The sequence below is a fragment of the Epinephelus fuscoguttatus genome, linkage group LG3 (assembly GCF_011397635.1).
Source record: "Epinephelus fuscoguttatus linkage group LG3, E.fuscoguttatus.final_Chr_v1".
Taxonomy (NCBI): domain Eukaryota; kingdom Metazoa; phylum Chordata; class Actinopteri; order Perciformes; family Serranidae; genus Epinephelus; species Epinephelus fuscoguttatus.
The window spans coordinates 4,338,243-4,353,376 of NC_064754.1; the positions used below are offsets into that span (position 1 = coordinate 4,338,243).

The window sequence follows — 15,134 nt, forward strand, 5'->3', positions numbered from 1 at the left end:
TCTGAATATGTAAATACAGTGTGTGTCTGGTAGACACAGTAAATGTAGGATATTAAAACACAAAAGTTAAGCTGCCTAGTGTCGTGGTTGGCGTGGCCGGCCCTGAAGGAAATGGACTTTGTACAGTGTGTAAGGAATAAAATATAATGTGACATTGTATAGCTTCATTCCTGCTTTGTATAAGACTTCTAGATCTTTTTTCTATTGAATTAAAGATGCCTTAGACAGCTGCACCCAGTATTTAAAGATGTTCTTTTTCTGTCTAATTCCAGGTAACAACATTTGTAAAATTCCTTTTGTGTTTTTAACTTATGTTACATGCTAATGTAATGTGCACTGATTTAAAATCCCAGGTTCTAAAATTTGTAAATTTAATCACTGTAATTAAATATAATGCGATTTTCCAAATTTAGATGTTTCTATTTCAGTTAATTAAATGCTTCTCCTTCTCCAAAGCCCATATGTCATATAATGTTCTGCAGCCAGTTGTTGTGTTTATACGGAGAAACCAGAGAACCAGCAATTCATTTTTTAACTTGTGTAAAGGTGCTAAAACATAATGTTTGCTCCTTTTCTACAGTCACCCCCTTAAATAAAGAACTCAAACCATTTTTGCTGCTTCTTTTATTTTCTCCTGCGCCTATTTTAGGATGAATTATTGGTTTAAAAAGAACACCTTAATTTAGTAGATGCTTTATTTAGTCCTTAGTGTTTTTATGCTTTTATGTAAAAAGAAAAAAAGAAACAATAACAAAAAACATGTCAGACTTTGTCTGATATAGAACAATGAAATCATGGATTTATTTTTTGTCATTGTCTCTGCAGTTCATGCAGATTATCGACCTTCATTATAGGCTAACGGAGACTCATTAAAATAAATTAGGAAATACAAAGCTAAGGAACTAGAAAATGTTATCATACAGACATGGATGGATTATTGAATGGGCCAATCAGGCACAGGCGCAGGGGCCTCAAGTGTCAGGGGCCCCCCCTGGCCTTAACCTGCAAAATGTCACTCTGAACTCCTTTTTGAAACAACTTCAACTCATCGCCGCTTTTTTTCCCCTCTTGCCCAATCAGATGATTTGGGAGGCGGGCCTTCTGCGGTGGTCACAACAACAACAACAAGTGCAGGTACCACAATCTCAATGGATGACAGCAGGCGTGGAAGCAGATAAGTGCAGTACTTGAAACATCCATGATGGAGGAGAAGCTCCTGGACCAACTGGTGGTACTCCCCGTGATCCAGCCTCTTTTTTAGGGTCTCATGTACCCACACAGATCTCTGTTTATCTGCTGACAGCCTCTCACCCTCAACCAGAGCTACAGACAGCACCCTCTGCCTCAACATGGCAGCAGCTACACACTGATTACTGGGAAATAAATAAAACTGAAATTAAGGTCATCATAAAGAATGTGGTGAAAGAGACGTGCTGGTTTTCTTGAGAGGCCACTATGTTTGAATAATTGTTGTTATATTGTGGATTTTTGTATTATGTTATATTCGTTGCATTTTAAATGTGTTTTGATTGGCTGCTACCTCGGCCAGGTCTCTCTTGTAAAAGAGGTTTTCAATCTCAATGGGACTTCCTGGTTAAATAAAGGGTTAAATAAAAAAATATAAACAAATACGTGAAAAAAACATGGAAAAGTTAAGGGTAAGGGTAAGGCGAGGTGGGGTGGTTGCCTTACAACTTTAAAAAGGCACAGCAGGACTTTGTTACTAATGGCATGCAATTGAAATACCCCAACAACAAACAAACCTGCTAAACACTTTCTGTGTGGTCAGCGCCTTTGTCGCACACGATGTGTCCAAAATACAGCTGTTTAAAGGTGAATGTCTCTCCTAAGCCAAAATAAAAAAAATACAGTCCCTCCCCCTTTTTGCACCACTCCCTCCCGCCTCACAAGTAACGAACAGTCCCTAATAGCCTGCAGCACTGAAATGGGCCATTCTGCATAATGAGTTTCTTGTATCGGATTATTTTCACTCTGTGGTACTGTCACTTTTACTCAAGTTAAATATCTGAATTATTTCGCTGCTTCGATTTTGCTCATGAAAATATTTCCGCATGGGACATTTATTGTGAAAAGCTTTTGCCTACGTCATCAGAAATCGACAGAAGCATTTCCCGCTAGCTTGATGGAAGCCGGCAGTATTAAAGGTTGCTTATCTTAGTTATATTGCATTAATGGTGTTATTCAGTTATATCCAACACCGTTTTACGTCGTTAGTGTTTTAGTTATGTAATATCTGTGTAAACGCGACAGCGCAGCGCTTTTAAAACCGCGCGATGCTGTGTGAGCTAAGCTAGTTAGCTAGCCTCATTTGTTTACATCAGTAGATCCAGCTGGTTACTTTCAGTCAGGTAACACCCAGATCTCTGCGCCTGTTGTTTAGCAGGTTTTTCTGCTCCGTGGTTGGTTTAGGGTCAGTGCCAAAACACATATTTTATTGAAAATTATCAACAAATATTAAGTGAAGTGTGTTTGATTTGTTGTCTTAGTTTGTAACCCTGTCTTCTTCTTGGAAAGTGTTAAATGTTGATGGTGTGTTGTGTGTGCAGGCCATCCATTTTAGTTAGCTGAACTCTCCTGACTACTGTACAGGGACAGAAACGGTCTCAGACAAACAGACCATTTGGGAAAAATCTATTTAAATGTGTAAAGAGATGTAACACACTCTGGCCAAAGTCCAAAGAAGAAAAATCACAACAAGACATTTCCAGATCAGTGACATGCTGTTTATCCACTGCATAAGAAGCAAGAGTGCTTAAGAGGTGTTATTAAAAAAGAAATGGTCAAGCAAAGCTAATTTGTCAGTGGTGGAAGAAGTATTCAGATCTCTAACTTGAATGAAATTAACAATACTACAGTGTTAAAATACCCTTCTCCAAATTACTTTAGTAAAAGTGCAGAAATATTAGCATCAAAATATACTAATAGTACAAAAAAATCATAGTACTCATTGTGCAGAATGGCTCATTTCAGAACAGTGTATATCATATTATTGGATTACAATCATCAATGCACTAATGTGTTCCATCACTTTAACGTTGAAGCTGGTAAATGTCAGGCTCATGTTTCACTATACATATATATACTGCTGTGTAGTATTAAAGTCTTATCTTTATCATAATTTTTTGTATGTTATATTTTGTATTATTGATCTGGATCTGCACAGTAGCTAGCACCTAAGGTTATCAAATAAATGTAGTGGAATAAAAAGTACATTTTTTGCCTCTGAGATGGGAAGTAGAAGTATGAAGTAACATAAAATGGAAATACTTATACTTGAATAAATGTAGTTATGTACTTAATGTACTTCCTACCATTGGAATTTATTCCCTTTTATATTGTCAGTTAAAGTATATAGTATAACAAGTGGTGTTTTCAAGATAAATACTGAACAGGGCAGGGTGTCTTCTTAATGCCAATGCCAACATACCCTAAGAGGACATGAATTTGATCAGACTTCTTTACGATCATACAGTACTTCAGTTTCCAGCACTCTGGAGCAAAAGTATTGTTATTTAATACTCAGCCCTAAACCTGAGGCTTGTACATGGTGCTTCAGTATGCAACCCTTTTCTACGCACTGTAACTCACATCTTGGGCTTTAAGGCAGACACCTCTGGCAGATCTCGCTGTTTTGCTCATTTCTCTTTGTCACTTGCAGTCAGTAACTCATATTGTTTTCTTCTCTTCAGACATTTTCTAGAATGACGACAGTCTAACAGGAGGAGGGATGAGGGTCTTTGGGCCAGCAGAGCTGGTCGCAGGCCTCTGTCATACAGACGAGCAGAATCCGTTCCCCGTGTGGCAGAATGGACACATCAGCCCCTGTTTTAACCAGCTCGTCCTTGGAGCCTTGCCTCATGCAGGGATGGCCATTTTCAGTGCCTGCTACCTTAGCATGCCAAGGTCAGTTGGATATCCCTGTCAACAAAACTTAACTCTGTACTTAACACTGTTTATTCATGCATTAGAAAGAATACAGTTATTTCACAGAGTGTAACACCATCCACATGCGGAGTTTATTAACATCAATAAAATGTCCGCAGAATTGAACAGACACTGTAGGTCAGTTTATAAAGGCGACTAAATGCTTTGGAAATATGCTACATTTACATACATTAACAACATTTCTATTTATATACATTAGATGTGATCAGGGACACAAAAAAGCACAGGGGAGAAACCTATAAGTAGAGAAAAATCCTTAAAAATGACATAACCTGACTCCAGTGCACATAATGGAGGCTGAAAATTTAAATTGCTAAACCCTCGTGCACCTCCTGAACCGTTACGCTGTGTTAGAACAAAGCAATGTAAGAAAAAGAGCATTGCATGTGTGCTTATCTTATTGATTGAGTAAAGATTTTAAGATATTTTTTTTGGGTGTCCCATGGGCATCCACAACAGGAGTGTCCAAACTTTTTTAATGGGGTCCATACTAGATAATGTGGAAATACCTGGGGGGCAGCTACTTCTTTAAGTATGGGTGTGGCTTATGAAAAAAAAAAATCACATACAAATGAGACAAAAGCAACTGTTTAATCTTTCAGTGAAAAACTCCTGCAGGTGCAGTCTGTGATGTGAAGACACATTAGCTCCGCCGGCTCAGTTCCTACTTGGTGCATGAGTGCAAACTGTATGATTGTCCTGTCATCATGAGGTGAATGGAGACAATGCAAAGTGATCTTGCTTAATTGACCAGTATTGTGTGACAGGCCACATGTCGTATATTTTAAAAGACAAGCCGCAGGCCGATTAAGATCAGTCCACGGGCCACGGTTGGCGTCTGGGCCAGACTTTGCACATGCCTGACTTACAAAATGTCAATGGCAGATGCATTGCCCTTCGTTAAATGAGGAACATAGATTATTACCATTCTGATAATGGAATGTAAGACAATAATTACGTCCCATAATGTGGAGCCTTTTTACAGCGACTGTGGAAAAACATGGTTCTGAGCGGGAACTGGTTCTAAAATAGTACAGATCTTGAGTATGAGTACTGAATGTCATCAGTGTCTTATAAATGCTTGTCAGTAAAGAAAGAAGCTCTCCAGTTAATTACCCCTCATATTAAAAAATAAACTAATGTTGATATGTTTTACGTTAAGCTATGATTACATCTATTCCGTGAGAGAGAGGGTTCTCTAAACTTTGGTTTTACAAATGGAAAGGTAAATTTATCAATCTAGAAATTAGCTATTTGCATTTTTACGATAATGGTTTCTGTTATTTTGTCAGTATTGGTCTCTATCTGTGGCATTTTCAGTAATAATGTTTCTGCTTTGTAGATGCGGCCTCCTCCATACGTCTCCTCCCTGCGGTTGGACACTCAGGTGGGTGTCTGCTCTGCTGGCGGCGCTGCTCTTCGCTGCAGATGTCGTGGTGGTGAGTCTCCTGCAGCAGGCGGACTTGTACCTGGACGTCCTGGCTGACAGCTGTGCCATCCTGGCCTGGCTGGTCCACTTCAGTGCCATCACGGTGCTCCAGAGGACAGCGTTTCGGAGAACCAGAGGTCCTCTGCTGCTTCTCCTGCTGGTCCTTCTGTCTGTCCCAAACCTAGTTATCACCTTGATGATTTACTGCGACAATCAGGAATATTTGAGCCTCACAGAACCTCTTGAACTGGCACGTTTTGTGCTTGCCTCAGCCCGGACGCTCCCCCTACTGGTTTATCTTCTAGCATTTGTATTTCCCTGCATCAGTGATGCTGGGTACACTTTGTATGTCAACAGTGTGGATGGATCACCACTCATCCCAGAGAGCACACAGCCAGATACGGGTGAGATGGTGGCCGAGGACGGGAGCAGCTGCATCTCTCGGCTCTTCTACTTGTGGTTGACCCCTCTCCTCAGACGAGGGCAGCGAAGGGAGCTGGACAGGCCAGCTGATGTTTATCATCTACCTCGGAAACTTCGGACCTCTGTGGTTTGTCGATACTTCCACCAGTGCTGGGAAGCCTGCCGACGAGGGGCAGCAGTCAGTAACGGGCAGGATCAGTGGCCCAGGCCGGTCAGCAGAAACCTCCTGAGTGGCACCTGGAGTTCACACTACCAGGAGCAACCACCGGAGCTGGAGGGTGATGTGAGACTGCTCAGGGTGCTGCACAAGGCGTTTGGGTTGCGTTACTATATCCTGGGTGTGCTGAAGGTGACGGTCAACATGCTGGGCTTTGCAGGTCCTCTGCTCCTCAGCAGTCTGGTGAACTTTATGGAGGACAAAGAAGCTCCAGTCAGCTGGGGTGCCTGGTGCGCTCTGGGGCTCTTTACCACCACCCTGCTCACTTCCTTCCTCCAAAACATCTTCATCTTTGAGGTCTCCAAGGTGGCGCTGTCAGTGCGCGCCACTCTTGTGTCGGCCATTTACAGCAAAGCCCTGCAGGTCAGCGGCAGCAGCCTGGCCGGCTTCGCTCTGGGAGAGGTGGTGAACTTAATGAGCACAGACACTGACCGTGTGGTCAACTTCTTCAACAGTTTCCATGAGCTGTGGAGTTTGCCCTTCCGGTTTAGCATCACCCTCTACCTGCTGTACCTGCAGGTGGGTGTGGCTTTCCTTGGTGGGCTGGGCGTGGCTCTGCTGCTGGTGCCGTTCAACAAGTTCCTTGCTTCCCGTATCCTTAGCAACAACCAGCACATGCTCAGGCACAAGGACAGTCGTGTTAAGGTGAGATTCTTGTTCTCTACAAGCCCTGTAGTAGGAAAAGTAAATGTAGTTTTGGACGTGATGGTGAGCAACAGTTGAATAAGAAAAATAGAAATCAGCAGTCACAGGTGAAAGAAAATGAAAGCTCAGCATCAAAATGTGTGCAGATTTAAACAGGACCAGGTTCCTGTTTCCCTGTCAGGTGCACTATAATACCTGTAACAAGCTGGAGTTATCTGAAGATAAGCTCTTCTTCAAACTTTACAATAGCAAGAGAAGGTTAGTCTGGGGTTTGCACTGTTGTAATATAAGATGAACATTTCATGGACTGACAAATCACAGCTTAAACCTCTTCAAACTAACCACTGAGTAGACCACAGAGGGCCCAAAGAAAAACAGACTAACCTAATATTTAGAGCCCAGTTGCACCTTGTGGTCCGGTAATGATCGAGGGTCACTGACGCGTTTCTGGACTGGAAAACAAATTCAAAATCCAGGTAATTTAACTCCTGGTGTCCGAGCGATACTGTTTTATCTCTGTTAAAATAGCCATTATTGAAGGAAAGTCCCGCCAGCCTGCCCGTCCACCATGGGGTCTAGAGTCTTCAGCTGCTCTGCCCCCCGCCTCTGAAACTCCCTCCCACCAGACATTTGTAGCATCAACTCGCTATCCGTTTTCAAATCCCACCTCAAACCCCATCTCTTTCAAACAGCCTATTCAGTCTGACTCCCGTCCATCTAGCCACATGCATCCAGTATTTACACAGATATTTATTCACTGTAAAGTTGTTATACTGAATATTTTTTTGTTGTCATGCTATTATTATTATTTTTTAAGGTTACTTTATTCCTTATCTTGTTGACTTTGCCTGTCTTTACCTGTAAGGTGACCTCGAGTGTCGTGAAAGGTGCCTATAACTAAGATATATAGTTATTATTAGAAGAAAAACATGAACGTAGCAGCTGATTACAAAGCTTTAAGTGATGGTGCATGTCACATGTGACATAAGAAAACAAAAATTGCTATGCATTCATTCTTTAGGATGGATTTTTATATATTTTTGATTGAAGTTTTTCTGATTTTTTTTTGTGTGTAGTTAATTATATTAATTTCCCATGAATTTAACTATTTTCCAAAAATTTTCTTTGAACTTTAAATTTGATGGTTAGATGCCAGTCTTGTATTTACATATTATACCCCCTCTTTCTATCACTGTTACTATGGAATTATTCCAAAAGTAAAAATTAAAACTAACAAACTCTGAAGGATCCTTTTCCAAAAAAATTCTTATGTGCAGTGTTTAAATATGCAAATCATAATTTTAGCTGTCAAGAACTAAATTTAAGGCATCCTAAACTTATCAATTTATGTAAAAAATAAATTGGCCTGTAAATTTAAATCAGATTTTCAACCTCAAAAATCCAGTATCGGTTGGGCCCAAGACCATACATATATATTGTCAGATATTTCCTAAAGTAGTTTGATTAAATAGGAAGATAAAACATGAATGACTCTAGTAAAAATCAGGTTTAACCTTATGTTCACCAGTTAGCAGGGGTGGGGAAAAATCAATACAGTATAGTATCGCGATATTTTTGTGTGGCAATATCTTATCGTGAAACTGTGCCAAGTTGTTTTTTTTTTTTTGTATTATCTAGATTATTAATATTACAAATTAAACTAAACTAAATGGTAGCCTACCAGAATAATGTAATCAATTATTTTTTCAGTCCACTAGATACATTTTGCTGCTGCAAAAAATGGCTGAAGCAAAATGAACGGACTAAAAACTTTATCTTATTCTATAAAACAGAAGTTAAAGTTTTTCTATGGGGACATAATTTGCAGTTTAAATATAGGTAATAAATTCAGACTGTTGTCTTACACTGAACCTTGACTTTTCTCTCCCAGTTAATGACAGAGATCCTCTTCGGCATTCGCGTCATCAAGTTCTACAACTGGGAGCCTCATTTTACTCAGAAGGTCGCCGACTGTCGTCAACAAGAGCTGTCCCACCTCAAGGCCATCAAGTACCTGGACGCCATGTGTGTTTACACCTGGGCTGCTCTGCCTGTGGTCATCTCCATCCTCACCTTCGTCACGTACGTGCTGCTGGGACACCAGCTGACTGCAGCCAAGGTGGGGAAGCTTCATTTATTTATTTTATGTTTTTTTATGGGCTTTAAAAATTTAACTGCGGTGACACATGCGGTGAGCTGGAAGGACATTTTAAGATTTTTGGGGAGTACTTATAACAGCTGTAGTTTTTAAGAGTCTTGACAGCTAAGCTAACATTGCATTTGATTTGCAGCTTCTTCAGTTCAGTTTATCCCTCAATGATCAGCAGGAGTGATTTAGTTTTTTTAAATAGAAACTAGCTATGAGCAGTGACGGGGCACCGTAAACGCCTAGAGAATCTTAAACTTAAAGCCACTACAAGGAACTTTTAACTGGATAAGCAAAAGTCTCTTGTTTCTGCTGATGTCTGTGCGTGACCTACAACAGCAAATGAGACCATCGGTGTGAAGATAAGCTATTTCTATATAGTGTATATCCATACCTTTAGGAAACTGTCTCCGGGTCCGCCCCAGGTCGCTTCCAGGACGAAACGATTTACGGCACTCAGACGGCACACGTCATCTTACCTAGCTGCTTACATTTATAGTGACTCTTATAAATAGTCGCTATTCCTCCTCCTCGACCCGACGTCCGCGGGGAGTTAAAATAGCAGCAATCATCGGGTAAAAGTTCTGTGAAAGCACTGGACTCACCAACAGTCAGCCACGTCTCAGTCACACAGAGAAAATCCAATCCTCGGGAAGTCAGGAAATCCTTCAGGATAAACGTTTTGTTCGCTAGCGATCTAGCATTTACCAGCCCAATCCTGGCAGGAGCCGGCGGGTCCACGGCGTTAGCTGTCTGGGGAGCCACACACAGAGGCCGCAGGTTGCGCAGATTCACCCCGCGCCAGCGGGGATGAGGAGAGCAGGGGTCGCGGGGCTGGAACACCTCATCCGGGCCGACGACAGGTACCAGCCAGGCGTCGACAGGGTCCAGCGAGTGCCGAGAAATAAAGAGGCGAGGCACCGCTCCATACTCAGTCCAAGAAGCTGTGGAAGTACTCACCAAACAGGCCTTCAGCCTTACCAGCTGACCGCTGCGTTTACCCCGGCGGCGGTGGCGCTCACGCCGGAGAGGTGGAGCTGGGGCGCGGCAGAGGTGAGCTGGGATCCCCGATAGGAGCGGAGGCAAAGTTTTCCCGTCTTGTTGTTTCATTCATCTCCAAAACAAACACATGCGCGAGCCAGGTAAGCGTCTTTACGACAATACACGCTAGAGCTCATGGGAAATGTAGGCTTCATTCCGGCAAAACACTACCGCTTTTGTCCACAGGGTCGCCAAAATCAACACAAAATGAAAGTTCCTTGTAGGGGCTTTAATCAAAATGATTTGCAAAATAAAATAAAGTTTGATTATATCTCATGCTGCATGTCTCTGATTGTAAAGGTTTCATGGGATCAGTATTTTTTTTCATATCAGTTGCTCCCTCTCTGACCGAAGGTGTTATATCACATATCCTGCAGTGTTTAGTTGGAATTAAAATCAAAATATTGTCAGCACTCTGTTGCATGTGGTCACCAATCCTCTCATTATACAGACCTGAACTCAAGTTACAGACATTCATAATTACATAATTAACATCAGAAATCTAGTCTTAGAAAAAAGATCTTCTGCTCTCAAGTGAATGAATTAAAAAAAAAATGCAGTTCATAGTGTGTTTGATGACTCAGTGAAGTTCAGACTCAGAGCTCCGTATCCTCCCATGCAGGTGTTCACCACGCTGGCTCTGGTGGGAATGATGATCATCCCACTCAACGCTTTCCCCTGGGTGCTCAACGGCATCCTGGAGGCCAAAGTGTCTCTGGAGCGAATCCAACGCTTCTTCAAACTGACCAACCAGGATCTGCAGGCGTACTATGCCCTGGGTATGCTGCTGCTCTGATGTTTGTGTGTGTGTGTTTGTGTTTAATCAGTGACCAGAAACAGGTCATGCTAGTATTTATTTGTTCCCATTTTGTCGTGTTTAAAACAGCTGCTGTAGGCATTTTGAGAATCCACAGCATTTTCAGCTCTTTTCATTGACACCATGAAATATTTTGTGGATCACCAAAACCAAAACTGTTGCATTAAATGTTATTATTCTAAAGGGGTATTATGTGATCCCACAGTCCAAAGACATGCAGGTTAACTGGTGACTCTAAATTGTGCGTAGGTGTGAATGTGAGTGTGAATGGTTGTCTGTCTCTATGTGTCAGCCCTGTGATAGTCTGGTGACCTGTCCAGGGTGAACCCTGCCTCTCACCCAGTGTCAGCTGGGATAGACTCCACCCCCCCACAACCCCTAACAGGATAAGCGGGAAAATGAATGAATGAATGAATGAATTTCCATATCTGTCCTAGTGTCTCCTGAAGACACCCAGACATCGATCCTGTTGAGCCAGGGGTCATTCTCCTGGCAGGGGCCCGACAGTCCAACACAGAACAAAGAGGGAGAAACTCACACTGGAGCTGCTAAAGGGAGTCTGCTGCTGCACAGTCTCACTCTACACATCACAAAGGTGCGAGCCATCTGTTAAAGGTCCAGAGTTTAGGATTTAAGGGGATGTATCAGCAGGAATCTTATCTTACTATATAATGACGAAAACTCTGTCTGTGTGTGTGTGTTCCACATTTTTCTCCTCACTGACTTGGTCAATCCATGTGAAATTTGGCACAGTGGTAGAGGGTCATGGGAGGATGCCAATGAAGCAATATTACATCAATTGGCCAAAGGGGGGCGCTATAGCAACCCATTGAAATGTCAAACTTTGAATGGGCATATCTCATGCCCCGTATGTCGTAGAGACATGAAACTTTGCACAGAGATGCCTCTCCTTATGAGGAACACATTTGCCTCAAGAACCCATAACTTCCGCTTATATAGATTTTCCGCCATTTTGAATTTTTTGAAAAACACTTCAAATGGATCTCTTCCTAGGAAGTTTGAGCGATCTGCATGAAACTGGGTGAACATAATCTAGGGAGCAATATCTAAAGTTCCCTCTTGGCAAAAGTTGGAAAACTTCCTAAAACTGAGCTTCTATAAGGCAATGAATATTGCGGAGGGCGTGGCTCATCACATAAAGGTGTATAACATCTCAAGGGTTTCACCCATCACCATGCAACTTTGTAGGCATATGACCACACATAATCTGAGGGGACCCCTCCATTATTGACCCCATCAAACAAAATGGGGGCGCTAGAGAGCTCATTTCTTATCTAGGCCTAACCGCCATATGGATTTTTACTAAACTTGGTAGATATGTAGAACAGGACGCCTCAAGGTGACTGGAGAAATTTAACTCTAATTGGCAACTGGGTGGCGCTATAACAACAGAAAAATGCTTCAAAATGGCTAAAATGCGACCGATCGCTGTGGTAATCATGGAAACTGTCAGTGTGTCATTCTGTCAGTCAGTCATTCTGTCTGTCCCACGTTTTTCTACTCACTGACGTGGTCAATCTATGTGAAACTGCACATAGGCATTGAGGACTGGCATAGGTAGAAGGTGACAAAGCTACCAGCGGTATGGACTAGTAGTATATAATGTTCATAACTATGTTTTCTGTAGTGTATAATCACCTGAAAATAAGAACCGTTGTGTTTTTGCTACCTTAGAATGAGCCATCTGTATCTATATGTGGAGCGGGTCCTTGTTTATAGAGATCACTTTGTTGTTTCTACAGTAGCCTAGAATGGACAAACCAAACACTGACTCTCGATAGGGCCATTCGGGTTTTCATGATGTCCCACACATGAGAGGTTTCAGTCGGTTGCAATCCACTAGATGCCATGAATCCTACACACTGGACCATTAATGCATGTGAATTACCTTACTGCCCTCATGCTCTCTGTTCTTTATAACCCTGCAGAATTGGTGCAGCACAGCAGATAAAACAGTGCAGAGTGAATTTAAAAGTGTAATTAAAACCAAATTTCCCCTAAAGCCAAAAAGAACTTGAAACATAGGGTCAAACTATAATCAAAGAAACAAGTATAGTCAGACACCACTGACACAAAACAATCCCAGCACAGTACTGATAAAACACATTCTGAATATTAAACCTGCAGGGCGGACATTTTGTCTCCCCCCTCTGGCAGTGAGAACAATTACACAAACACTGTCGACGCATGCTTAGGCCTGTATGCCAGCTTGCAACATCTCCCTCGGCTCCAGGAGCGTGCTCACTTCAATCCCTCCTCTGAATGCTGAGTTCCTTTTTAATCGGAGCGTCCACTCCAGAAACTGTTCATAGACGCTTCTTGGGATTTTCTGCCACAGCTTCTGCCATACTCCTAGCAGCTGTGGTCTCTCCCCCCTTCCTGCTCCTTTTACCTCTGGCTGGTTGACATAATAATCATCACTTCTGTGTCCCTGTGCAGGAAAGATGCCACAGACACCAAAGCTCTGGTATATCTATGAATACAGAGAGCTCTCCCTGGCAGTGCTAAGCTTAATCAGCCTTGTATGAGCACGTTTGGCAGGGGCTTTAATGTACGGGACGTTCATTTATAGGGTAACGTCTAGCACTCTGGATTTAAATACTGTAATTTCTTTCCCAAAATACTTGTAAGGAAACTTAACTGAGCTTCAGTTGTTGTGTAAAAAGCGATGAAATGAAAAATCTTGAAAAAGCTTGAATCTACATTTCAGTGGTGTGTCTTTAACATACAGCTGAAGTCAAATTAAAATGATTGGTCACCTGACCAAAATTCAGATCCAGTTTGTATTAAAAATCTTTTTGTTTATCCGTCTGAAAATAGTTTTTGATGTTGTATCTTGCTGTCAGAGTGTAACAGTGTTGACGTCTGTCTGTCTCAGGGCTCTCTGGTTGTCGTGGTGGGGAAGGTCGGCTGTGGGAAGAGTTCGTTACTGGCTGCTCTCACTGGAGAACTGGACAGGTAAACCGCCTCCAGTGTCGAAAGTAACTAAGTACATTTACTCAAGTGCTGTTCTTGAGTATAAATTCAATGCACTTGTTCTATACTTGAGTATTTCCATTTTATGTGACTTTATACGTCTACTTCACCACATCTCAGAGGTAAATATTGAGCGTTTTACTGCACTACATTTGTCTGACATCTTAAGTTACTTTTCAGATTACAATTTTTCATCCCCTCTCTGTCCAGTGAAAACCACATATCTCCAGATGTGTTGATGTTGATGTTTTATTTCAAATGTAATACTTAAAGCTGGAGTGTGTTTGGTTTATTTGAATTTATTGTTGTTTGCCTGTAAGCCACAGGCACAGCTGTAAAAAATAGGAAAAAAACAGCATGAAAATTCTGACAGTGATTGTATAAGCTGCTGGAATTGAAATAAAAACCAAGTTTAAAAAAATGCTAATAATACATATATTTATAATTTTCCGTTTGACCTTACTATGAATTGAATTCATAAGGTTTTCTTGCATTGTGGAGATTTTAGATCATATTCTCTCAGAGATAAATTAATAAATGTTTGTTGAGTAGGGAAGTAAGGGAGTATCCTACAACTTTACAAATTACTTAACTTGAATTTTTTTTTGTAAACATTTACTGCCATAGAGGATATTTTTCATTGCAACTGTAATGGGAACTAGACTTTTCTGTCCTTCATAAAAGCGACTTTAAATGATAAGGAAAGAATATTTCAATCTTAAAATGACGCTTTGAGTCCCAAAAATCACAACACTGACTTTTCTTCTTCAGAGCTTAAGTAAGTTCTTCAGAGCTGAGTATTAAGACATACTGTGGCTCACCAGTCTTCCCTCTGTCTGTTCAGGCTGAGCGGGGTGGTGTACATTGCTGACAGAGAGGCCGGCTTCGGTCTGGCGTCTCAGGAGCCATGGATCCAGCACGCATCAGTTCGGGACAACATCCTGTTTGGCAAAGACTACGATCCTGTCTTCTACCAGGCTGTGATCGAGGCCTGTGCTCTCTCGGACGACCTCAACGTACGGTTACTGCATCCTTTATGTCTACGTCTGTTCCTGCCTGAATATTTCTGACCTGCATTGTCTTGTTGATTCTTTGGGTTGTTCACAATGAGACACATTTACTTTTTGCCCTAACGATGACGATAGCAGTCCACTGGTCTGTCCAAAACTTTGGTCCAGAGTGAGACATCTTTAACGACCTTTGGACTGAGATCTATGGCATTTAGATGTTCATGAACCCCAGATTGATTTTCTGTCCAACACCTGGTTAGATGTTTTTTCCTAAATCAACCAGGGTGTCATTTTTTTAAATAAATATTTGGTCTTATATGTAATTTAATTGTATTAAATTTGAATGTGTGAGGTCTAATTGCCACAAACATTTGATCTAATTTCATTTATCCATCTTTTAATTTATTTTTGTCAAATTAAGTCCTGCATGAAGTCCACATTTC

At 41.6% G+C, this 15,134-nt stretch overlaps 1 protein-coding gene across 3 annotated transcripts in view; it reads left to right on the forward strand.

Moving 5' to 3' along the window:
- The first annotated feature begins 2,103 nt into the window (after nucleotides 1-2,103).
- abcc10 (ATP-binding cassette, sub-family C (CFTR/MRP), member 10) overlaps nucleotides 2,104-15,134 on the forward strand; it is a 36,250-nt gene continuing 23,219 nt past the window's right edge. Inside the window, exons 1-8 of one of the 3 annotated variants that reach the window (XM_049567896.1) lie at nucleotides 2,104-2,165; nucleotides 3,711-3,924; nucleotides 5,309-6,680; nucleotides 8,572-8,799; nucleotides 10,490-10,646; nucleotides 11,122-11,279; nucleotides 13,584-13,663; nucleotides 14,526-14,697. In XM_049567896.1, coding sequence (XP_049423853.1) covers nucleotides 3,749-3,924; nucleotides 5,309-6,680; nucleotides 8,572-8,799; nucleotides 10,490-10,646; nucleotides 11,122-11,279; nucleotides 13,584-13,663; nucleotides 14,526-14,697 — 2,343 coding nt within the window. In that variant the 5' untranslated portion in view covers nucleotides 2,104-2,165; nucleotides 3,711-3,748. Of the gene's footprint in view, nucleotides 2,166-2,342; nucleotides 2,432-3,710; nucleotides 3,925-5,308; nucleotides 6,681-8,571; nucleotides 8,800-10,489; nucleotides 10,647-11,121; nucleotides 11,280-13,583; nucleotides 13,664-14,525; nucleotides 14,698-15,134 lie in introns of those variants that run through there. The other 2 variants (XM_049567906.1, XM_049567918.1) reach the window with 2 other exon arrangements.